This window comes from Kogia breviceps, chromosome 1, assembly GCF_026419965.1.
Source record: "Kogia breviceps isolate mKogBre1 chromosome 1, mKogBre1 haplotype 1, whole genome shotgun sequence".
NCBI classification, from domain to species: Eukaryota; Metazoa; Chordata; class Mammalia; order Artiodactyla; family Physeteridae; genus Kogia; species Kogia breviceps.
In genome coordinates this window covers 32,101,964-32,113,247 of record NC_081310.1, presented here as the reverse complement: position 1 = coordinate 32,113,247, position 11,284 = coordinate 32,101,964, and the positions used below count along the sequence as shown (strand labels likewise).

The following is an 11,284-nucleotide window of genomic DNA, read 5'->3' as shown; positions in this document are numbered from 1 at the left end:
CTGGCCAGCCAGGGCTGCAGTCACCTCAGGCTCACCTCGGGGGAGATCTGCCTCCGAGCTCTCTCACATGGATATTGCCCAGTCTCACATCCTCTCTGGCTCTTAGCCAGAGACATCAGTTCTTCACCAAAAGGGCCACTTTCCCCAGAGTGAAAATATCCGAGAGGGAGAGAGGATGAGAGAGAATTCCTAAGACAGAAGCTGCAATCTTGTTATAACCTAATCTCATAAGTTATATCCCATCACTTCTGCCATGGTCTAGTTTTGGCGGGGGTGGGGGGGGGTGTTAATCTTTTTATTTTATATTGGAGTATAGTTGATTAAAGCACTGTCCATCTTTGAAGAGGAGGATTAGAAAATTTGACCACAGGCAAAAGTGAAGAGGTCCTCAAGCGTCAAATTATTACTGCTTTCTCTTTTCAAGCCACACTGTTAAATTTGTTTGGCATGTGAATGCACACATGTGTACATATTTTCTAGGGTTAAGCATTTAAGAAAAACATATACTATGAAATATGGCACAGATACAAAAAAGTTTATGAAAATGTGTGTGTTGAATTGGTATTTCACTTCCTTTTCATTAAAACCTCTTTCCTATATGGGTTCTCCTAAGCCCCACTTGTCAGTCAAATTAATTATAGCATTTAGATGCAATCACAGACAATCCTTTTGATTCTCAGAAACTCCGTCAACAGACTGTCTCATGCTTCCTTTCTGCCCAAAAACTTTCATCCATCCCACTATTAATCTTAAAAATTAAAAATTCTAATATGTATCCAATCGAAAACTCTCGCTGCCAGTGATCAGTTTCATAACTACTCTCAAAAACTTAGAAAGAAGCAACTGTATACCAGAAGTCCTTACTATCAATGTAGCTACTAAACTTCATAAAAGAAGCTTTCACAGTGGTAAAAATCACTCAGTCTAGTTGAGTTTAATTCTATATCAAAATTTTCTAACAAATCCTTATTGATTGCTTCATTAGGTACATTTTCTCAAGACCAGGTCTGGTAGGCCTGTGTTTCAACCCAACTCTGCCACATATTAACTGTGAGACCTTGTTAATGTTTGTTTCTGAGCTTTAGTATTTTCAAGAGTAAAATGGGGAAAATAATAGTACTTACTTCATAGGATTGTCGTCAAGATAATCGAGATAATGTTTTAACACAGTGCCTGGTGCATGACAGGTGTTAAATAAAGCGTAGAAAATTTCAGAAAATGGGAAGTTTTTTTTAATTTTATTTTTCTTTATACAGCAGGTTCTTATTAGTTATCTATTTTATACATATTAGTGCATATATTTCAATCCCAATCTCCCAATTCATCCCTCCCCCCGCTTTCCCCCCTTGGTGTCCATACATTTGTCCTCGACATCTGTGTCTCTATTTCTGCCTTGCAAACCAGTTCATCTGTACCATTTTTCTAGATTCCACATGTATGCATTAAGATACGATATTTGTTTTTTTCTTTCTGACTTACTTCACTCTGTATGACAGTCTCTAGGTCCATTCATGTCTCTACAAATGACCCAATTTCGTTCCTTTTTATGGCTGAGTAATATTCCATTGTATATATGTACCACATCTTCTTTATCCATTTATCTGTCGATGGGCATTTAGGTTGCTTCATGACTGATTAGTGTAAATAGTGCTGCAATGGCCATTGGGGTGCATGTGTCTTTTTGAATTATGGTTTTCTCTGGGTATATGCCCAGTAGTGGGATTTCTGGGTCACATGGTAATTCTGTTTTTAGTTTTTTAAGGAACCTCCATACTGTTCTCCATAGTGGCTGTATCAATTTACATTCCCACCAACAGTGCAACAGGGTTCCCTTTTCTCCACACTCTCTCCAGCATTTGTTGCTTGTAGATTTTTTGATGATGCCCATTCTAACTGGTGTGAGGCGATACCTCATTGTAGTTTTGATTTGCATTTCTCTAATAATTAGTGATGTTGAGCAGCATTTCATGTGCCTCTTGGCCATCTGCATGTCTCCTTTGGAGAAATGTCTATTTAGGTCTTCTGCCCATTTTTTGATTGGGTTGTTTGTTTTTTTTAATGTTGAGCTGCATGAACTGTTTATATACTTTGGAGGTTAATCCTTTGTCCATTGATTCGTTTGCAAATATTTTCTCCCATCCTGAGGGTTGTCTTTTCGTCTTGTTTCATCTTTCCTTTGCTGTGCAAAAGCTTTGAAGTTTCATTAGGTCCCATTTGTTTTTTTGTTTTTTGTGGGGTTTTTTTGTGGTATGTGGGCCTCTCACCATTGTGGCCTCTTCCGTTGCAGAGCACAGGCTCCGGACACACAGGCCCAGCGGCCATGGCTCAAGGGCCCAGCCGCTCCGCAGCATGTGGGATCCTCCAGGACCAGGGCACGAACCTGCGTCCCCTGCATCGGCAGGCGGACTCTCAACCACTGCGCCACCAGGGAAGCCCCATTTGTTTATTTTTGTTTTTATTTCCATTAATCTAGGAGGTGGATCAAAAAAGATCTTTCTGTGATTTATGTCAAAGAGTATTCTTCCTATATTTTCCTCTAAGAGCTTTATAGTGTCCAGTCTTACATTTAGGTCTTTAATTGATTTGGAATTTATTTTTGTGTATGGTGTGAGGTAGTGTTCTAATTTCATTCTTTTCCATATAGCTGTCCAGTTTTCCCAGCACCACGTATTGAAGAGACTGTCTTTTCTCCATTGTATATCCTTGCCTCCTTTCTCTTAGATTAGTTGACCATAGGTGCGTGGGTTTATCGCTGGGCATTCTATCCTGTTCCATTGATCTATATTTCTGTTTTTGTGCCAGTACCATATTGTCTTGATTACTGTAGCTTTGTAGTATAGTTTGAGGTGAGGGAGTCTGATTCCTCCAGCTCCATTTTATTCCCTCAAGATTGCTTTGGCTATTCCGGGTCTCTTGTGTCTCCATACAAATTTTAAGATTTTTTTTTGTTCTAGTTCCGTAAAAAATGCCATTGGTAATTTGATAGGGATTATTGAATCTGTAGATTGCTTTGGGTAATATAGTCATTTTCACAATATTGATTCTTCCAAGCCAAGAACATGGTATATCTCTCCATCTGTTTGTGTCATCTTTGATTTCTTTCATCAATGTCTTATAGTTTTCTGAGTACGGGGTTTTTTTACCTCCTTAGGTAGGTTTATTCCTAGGTATTTTATTCTTTTTGTTGCAGTGGTGAATGGGATTGTTTCCTTAATTTCTCTTTCTGATCTTTCGTTGTTGGTGTATAAGAATGCAAGAGATTTCTGTGCATTAATTTTGTATCCTGCAACTTTGCCAAATTCATTGATTAGCTTTAGTAATTTTCTGGTGGCATCTTTAGGATTATCTATGTATAGTAACATGTCATCTGCAAACAGTGACAGTTTTACTTCTTTTCCAATTTGTATTCCTTTTATTTCTTTTTATTCTCTGATTGCCGTGGCTAGGGCTTCCAAAACTATGTTGAATAATAGTGGCAAGAATGGATATCCTTGTCTTGTTTGATTTTATTGTGATTGCACCCCTCCTACTGTCTCATTGCAGCTTCTCCTTTGTCTTTGGATGTGGGGTATCTTTTCTGGTGAATTCCAGTGTCCTTCTGTCGATGTTTGTTCAGCAGTTAGTTGTGATTCCATTGCTCTCGCTAGAGGAAGTGAGTGCACATCCTTCTACTCTGCCATCTTGAAACAATCTCCTTGGAAAGCTTATTAATTGAAGACAGACCCAAAAAGTACTTTCTTAAACAAAGGAGTTTTAATTTAGCTGCCCAAAGGATATAATGTGTTAACCTATTTGCACACCTTCTGAGGTCCTAACTGTTGGAATTCTTGAGGCTTTCACAGGTTAAAGCAGAAAACAAGCTGCTTTGGGGTGGTGGGCCAGAGGTGGGGTAGAGAGGCTCAGTAAGAGATAAATTCTTAACCTAATCTGTTTTATGGTTTGGCATTCATTTCAAAAACAAACATTGATCCAAAGTACATCAATACTGTTGTTTCTCCATAGTAAACAGATTGTTTTTTTTAGTTGTTATAATGATGGTGAAAGGTTGAATCGAAACAAGAATTGACCTCAAAGCCTAGATTCCTCTCTGTAAAACAGAACAGTTTCTACTGGAGCTTGTTTATATAATGAAACAGAGATAGAAAGTACTTGTATTTATTAAGACTGGCTTTCTCCCTAAGGAGTCTGTTTAATTATATGAGGTATGAATATAACTATGTTAAGACCGGTTTCCACAATGCCAGAAAATTCACTCAGCAAACATAGTTAAATGAGCTTCTTTTTTTCTCCTCCCTTAAGAAAACTGTGTTTTTCAACATTTTGAAATACACAGTAAACTTAATTATAGGGCTGGGCTTTGTTTGAAAACGTTTGCTTGTTTTTCAGCTCAACTTTTTAAAATCCAGGTTTTACAAATGTGTCACTAAATAGTAATTGTCATTGTGATATACATGAGAACAGCTAGAAAATCAAAATCGATTTAAGCTGTTAGAAAATATGCCGCCCTCTTAAAACACATTTTGCCAGTGTCCATGGGATGAAGAAACTCAAATCCAGTGCCACATTATATGGCAAGTTATCTGTGGGGTGAATTTGAGTAGAAGTATGGGCTTGACCAGTCAGAAAGGACAGGTCAAAATTTTACCTCACAAAAATCTCTGAAGAGAAGTATTGTAATGTAAATTTCATAGTCCTGGTAAAAGTCACAATCATTATTGACCAAAATTGGGTGTTTACTCAGGAGATACTTGTCTTCATGATAATCACCTACCAACTATTGCCTAATTTCAACCACCCGCCACATAGGCAAGAGTTGTGAAAACTACTCTGGGGGGCTTCCCTGGTGGCGCAGTGGTTGAGAATCCGCCTGCCGATGCAGGGGACACGGGTTCGTGCCCCGGTCCGGGAAGATCCCACATGCCGCGGAGCGGCTGGGCCCGTGAGCCATGGCCGCTGAGCCTGTGCGTCCGGAGCCTGTGCTCCGCAATGGGAGAGGCCACAACAGTGAGAGGCCCGCGTACCACAAAAAAAAAAAAAAAAAAACTACTCTGGTGTCATATCAGTGTTCCTGACGCTTGCCCCAAATATCCAGTCTAGAGAACCTGAAACAGTCCTTACGTGAGCAATAGGCCACTGGGGCTGGTGGGGGAGGGGAGGGCAGTGCCAGCCAATCAGAAGCATAGTCAGTGCCCATGAAACAATGAGCTTCTGATGAGGTTGTGGCCAGGAAAACGGCTTTTAGACAAAACTGTCATTTTATGTGTCAGCTGTAGACAGACATGGCACTTCTGTTGTCTTCTGAATAATGTCATCCAGGCCCCTTTCCTGTTTTCTGCACTCCTGAAAGATCTAGGCCCTAATCTAGGCTCTGACTTTTCCTCAGCCTTGAAGGAACAAGAGGTATGTGGCAGTAGGAGTCTGAGTAGAAAGAATGGTTGCAGAGCTAAAGATGAGGTCAACCCTTGGGGAAGAAGACAGGTTTGGGAGCTTAAGGAAAGTGGGAAGGCCTTGGGCTAGGAATGGAGGTCCACCTTGTATATATCTGTGTCAGTCATTTAAGTGAGGTTAGAAGCTTGAAGGTTTCAATGTTAGCTCATCCTATTTATCCTAGATGCTCTATTTTTTTTAGCTTACTGTCTACTTACCTATCTTCTGCATCTTCTCACATAATATCCTTCTTATCAATCATCAAATAGCAAATGCCTACCATGTGAAGGGGCTCTACAAACACACTATGGAAGAAACGAACATATATGTAGAACGTGATCTCTAACACAGAGAAGCTTCAATTCAGAGAAGCCATAAACAGATCAATAGATAATCAAGGATTTTTAAATAGATAATAAAGCACTTAAGTTTACAAACACTAAGTGCCCTAATAACTCAGAGGAAAAATTGCCTTGGCTAGAGTCTGGCAAGCTTTCGTGACAGATAACATTATCCCTTTATGTTGAGAGTATCTCCTTTGGATTCTTGTAAAACCTGACTTTACATATTGATGAAAAATGGGATGAAAACTGAAATCTATTAGAAGTTTCTAGAAAAGATATTTAGAGGAACAATAATGGATATAATTGATTGATCTTTAGTTTCATTTGCCTTTGGGGGTACTGCTGAGTTCTCTTTAAGCAGAATAAAACTGGACACACACTCTCCATTCAGGAAGATCTGTGTTGGTATATCTTTAGGGCCTTGCTTTTTCACTCTGTCAGTGAAATGCCTGGGTACATTCAGAAGAGAATGTACCCGTCTCTAGTTTTCCAGCCTCTCTCTCATTCTCCATTATTCTTTGAGATTACTGACATTACATCTGTCAATTCTTTCCATATATTTCAGTGGATATAGGTTATCTGGGAATGGCTACTTGAATTTAAATGACTGGTGTTTTATCACTGCTTTCTTATCTTGGACTTCAACTCTTTCTTGTCAATATGTGTTATATTTTCAGTTCTCCATAGTGGAGAAGACAGAAACAAAAGAAGAGCTGTGTAGCACATCATAGTTAAGCTTTGTCCTTATTCCTCTTTTATTAATTACCTTGCTTTCAATAAAACCTAAAAGTCCCTCTGGGTTTTCTTAACTTCATCATTTTTCCTAAGTCTCAGCTCATTCTGGGCATTCTCACACCCTTCTTTGATAAATTCATATAACATTTATCAAATTCACTCTCTGAAATTTTTTATTGATGTATTTGTCATCTATTGACTGTTCCTAGCATATGCTGTGTTTTAATGATACTCCTTTTTTTTAACCTTAGTTATATGCTTCTCCTACCTTTTGTTCACTTCTTAACATTTGCATTTACCAAGGTTTTTCCTTTTAAAGATTATCTAATACTTAATATTTAGTACCTATTTTTAGAGGTTTCTGTCCATTTTAAGGTTTGTTTTTTTGTTTGTTAAATATACTAATATACTAATGTTTTCCCTGATTTAAAAAAAAAAAATGCTTTCCTGAAGTCTAAGATATATGTTAACTCACTTTTTCCTTCTAATACTCTTATGTACCCCCAACATGACCTATGTTTGGTTGAAATTACTAACCAGGTCCTCCATGTTGGTGAGTATCAGTTCCTCGTTTTTTTTTTTTAATTCACTTAGTATCTGTATCACTTATTCCAAGAACTTGAATTACTCTGAAAATACTGGGTATGCTATTCCTGTTCAGGGTGGTAGATCATGATTTTTACAACATTCAGGCATGATCATTTCATCAGCCCCAGCAGCTAAATGAACATCTTAGGAAAGCCTAGTTTTCTCAAAGCTAACTGGGTAACACATTAAAATTTCAATATTTCCTCCCACTTACAGTTTAAAGTCTTATACACACACACACACACACACACACACACACACACACACACACCCCTTTTAATTCTTTCTCTCTATGTCTTTACACCTATACCTTAAAACACTTAATCTCACATATAATACTCCACTTTGCTACTCACCTTTATATAAATATTCACAAACATAAACTCATGTCTACACTTTCTCTTTTAATTTTCAAAAAGGAGAGAGAAAAGATGAGAGACCAAAAGGGAGGGGGAGAGAAAGGGGGACATGTGGACAGAAGGAAAAGGGGCCTGGGCGGAGGGATTAGTGCTACTGGCCCCTCTACCACAGCACTTGCACCCTGATGGCTCACCCCTTCACACAAATGCATGGTCAACAACTCAGCCATTATCACCTCAACCACTTAAATAAGCAGTCCACAGGTTAGACACAGCAAAAGGGTAGAAAGAAATAGGAAAGTGAGTGAATGAATGTAAGTCGAATTGCCTCCATTCTCAGCTTTGCTTTCCAGAAGGTCTATCTGGGGACTGTCTGTGGTGACCATACAATCCTGAACATCTGCCTTAACATGAACACTCGAAGAGAACATGAATCACAGGATCGGTCCATCGTCAAAATAGCAGCTCATTTACCGGACCTCATTGTCTATGGAGATTTTTCTCCAGAGCGACCTTCTGTGGATTATTTTGATGGAGTCTTGATGTTTGTTGATATTTCAGGCAAGCGCAAAAGGGATGTTTAATGTGGGGGAACAACAGGCTTGAATCAGAATCACGGGCAGAGCTTGACTGCAGAAGGGGGGGGGCATTTTTGAGTTTTTGTGCTGTTACTGCAAATATTCCTACTGAGAAAACTGGAGGGAGGAGGGATAACCTGTGGACCTGGTTCCCTTTCTTCTTCCCTTACCCAGCATGTCCAGTAATGGGCAAATCTAAGATGTCCACGTCCCAGGCCTGCGACTTCAGGCTCCAATGGCCCTGTCCCAACTGACTCAACCCCCCATGCCCCACAGCATACCAGGCAAAACTGACCTCAGGAAATGGCCTCTCCAGATGTTGTTTACAGCTTAACAGGAAACTTGCCACCTCTTCAGTAGTCTTTGAATTTTATGAGTTTTCATTGCCATGAAATGGAAGTTCTATATCCAGTTAAAGAAATTGCAGTCATCCCTGTACAAGTTGAGAAATTAGGAGGGAAGAGTTATCTGGTGCCTTTCCCTGACCCCTAAAATAATAAATAGAGAAGGCCCAATATCTGACACTTGACTAGCCACATAGATCATTTAAGAGAACCCTGCCAGTTCTTAAAAGCTGAGGCCCACCGCTCACCAGTGTGGTCCTCTTCTCCTGACTGTTTGGTTCCTCCCAGCACCCAAGGAAACGAGCTGCACATTTGTTACAGGTTTTACTGCAATGACTGAGAAGTTCAGCACAGCCATGTACATGGACAGAGGGGCTGAGCAGTTGGTGGAGATCCTCAACCACTATATAAGCGCAATAGTGGAGAGTAAGTGTCCCCATAGGTTTCTGGCTTAAGCATATTTCAATTCACTGTTTTTCTGTATTTGGTGGTTATAACCTGATAAAGTACTGTTGCTTAGCATTCTTCATTGTCCCCATGAAATGTGTGTGAAACCAGTCTTTTTAAAATATAATACAGTACAAATGAAGGAATGCAATCAAACCTCACTAACACAGACTATTTGAGGGATTAGTTTTGCATTAGTTACAAAACTAAATTAGAGACTACTTTTTAAAGAACTGTAGTAGTAATTCTTTTAGTTATATTCAATAACTCCAAAAATCTAGCATCAGTATAACTCAAACACAGTCATTAAGAGAACATGGTATGAATAGATGAGTGGTTTATAATCAACTTGTCAGTAATTTGTGTCCTAATAATGGATTCTGAAGTACTTCCAGCTGACTGAAACTTTGGTCTCCTTTTCAACCCCTGCCTACCAACTTGTTTGCATTATTAATTCGAACTATTCATGAAGAAAAGGATTTATTCTATTAAGGTAACTCTTAGGTCTAGTCTATTATCAGGCTCTGAGTTCCCTAGTAATATCTTAATATCACCCACTAGATAAAATGTGATTGTCATTAAAAGCAGAAACTGTATCTAATTCCTTTTTGCAGTACACTCAGCACAATGGTGCTCAACAAATTTGCGATGATGCAGAAATAAGAGGAAAAATGTCCATTTATGTCAGAAAGCCTAAATAAAATGCAAATTGGTAATAAACAAAACCCAAGTTGACCATAATTGTGGTTTTTTCTGATTTTCAGTTCTTATGGAGTCCTGTCACTCATGTACTCACCCACGCTCACTCAAGCCCCAGCTCATAACATACATAGATCAGTGAAGAACATCCCATTATCATGGGAGTAGGGTAGCTGTCCTTAAGCCTCCTGAGCGATCCCACTGTCTTCGTTCCTATTTTTTCCCATTCACAAAAACAGAGCAGGTACATAATCCAGTTCACTGTTCTCATTCTGCAGTTGAGGAAACAGACTCAAATGGGTTTAAATGCCTTGTCTGAGATGACATGTTTAGTATAAACCTATTCTCTGAATTGCTCTTCTCTTGACCTAATTTCTATCCCACTGTTGAAGAGTAGATTCTTTTTATTAGCTTTAAGAAATCAAAGTTATGCTGTATACCTGAAACTTACATAATTTAAAAGAAAGAAAGAAACCAGAGTTAGATTTTACCTTCTTTTCTTTTTTTTTTTTTTCTCAGAAGTGCTGATTTTTGGAGGAGACATCTTAAAATTTGCAGGTATGGGGGCTTACCGACATAGCAGGGGTAAGAAAGGAATGCCGAGGGGCCTGTGCTCTGACAAAGGAGGCATCTCAGAGAAAGCAGTGGCCAGCAGACTGGGTGGAGAAATGTTTGAAGCGTAATTCTCTACAGATTTCACACAAAATAGACTGACCCCCAGTGCAGGTCAGGACCTCCGGTGTGTCTTCCTTTTCAAGGTGATGCGCTGCTAGCCCTGTGGAAGGTGGAGCGGAGGCAACTGAAAAACATCATAACAGTGGTAATTAAATGTAGCCTGGAGATCCATGGATTGTTTGAGACCCAGGAGTCTGAAGAAGGCCTGGATGTCCGAGTCAAGATAGGTAAGCTCTTGAGAAAGAAGAGATGCTATAGAAGTTTGGATATAGGTCCTGACTCCTGAGGCATCTCTCTCCCCTAAGGAGAAAACAGTAGAACATTGTGACTCAGGTCCACCATCTTGTCTTGAACTTTGGATTAGGTTAACCAAAATGTGAATTTTGGTTCCCTCACCAGTTAAGAGGACTAATATCTACCTCATAGACTCCTACAAAAAAGTAAATTTAAATGGTTAGTATAGTACCCGGAACATAGTCACCACTCCACAAAATAGTCTTTATCATTACTATTGCTGTTATTATGATTAGGTCTTGCTTCTGTCAACAATATGTATCATTAAGCACAACAGGGAGCAGCTTGTGATTACATAGATTCAGCAATGTCGTAAGACTGGTCCTCCCCCACTTCATAAGAATCATGTGCAAGAAAAGCTTAAAAGTTCAACCTGCGACACAGCTCCACTTAATAGAGAGCTTCTTAAATTCACACGTGCAATAACAATCACACATATTTCCAATTGTGTTGCAGACATTACACTGTGTCATTTCTGCTTCACCACAGTCCTGAGGTACAGGCATCAAAGGATTTCACAGGTGGGGATTGAGATTCTGAGAAGTGTAAATGATGAGTTACAGCTGATGCTGTTGGTGTTAGCTTTTGCCTAACTAAACTTTGTAAACTTTGTAATTCTCGAGTATCGGAGATGATGAGAAGATGAGAGGTTATCCAATTAACTGCTTCTCAGTTTTCTTTAGGTTATTCAGAATTTCCAAATTAGTTAAATCTTCTGTTGAAAAAATAATCAAAGTTGTTATAATACTGAATCTTATTTTTCCAAGTTAACACCTAGAGAGTTTTGACATATT

General features: G+C 39.1%; 1 protein-coding gene across 4 annotated transcripts in view; it reads left to right on the top strand.

Moving 5' to 3' along the window:
- Window positions 1-6,986: 6,986 nt before the first annotated feature.
- Window positions 6,987-11,284, top strand: part of ADCY10 (adenylate cyclase 10) — a 93,428-nt gene continuing 89,130 nt past the window's right edge. For 3 of the 4 annotated variants that reach the window (XM_067030121.1, XM_067030128.1, XM_067030115.1), the window contains exons 1-3: window positions 8,047-8,801; window positions 10,041-10,079; window positions 10,280-10,423. In XM_067030121.1, coding sequence (XP_066886222.1) covers window positions 8,708-8,801; window positions 10,041-10,079; window positions 10,280-10,423 — 277 coding nt within the window. In that variant the 5' untranslated portion in view covers window positions 8,047-8,707. Of the gene's footprint in view, window positions 8,015-8,046; window positions 8,802-10,040; window positions 10,080-10,279; window positions 10,424-11,284 lie in introns of those variants that run through there. The other variant, XM_059073630.2, reaches the window with a different exon arrangement.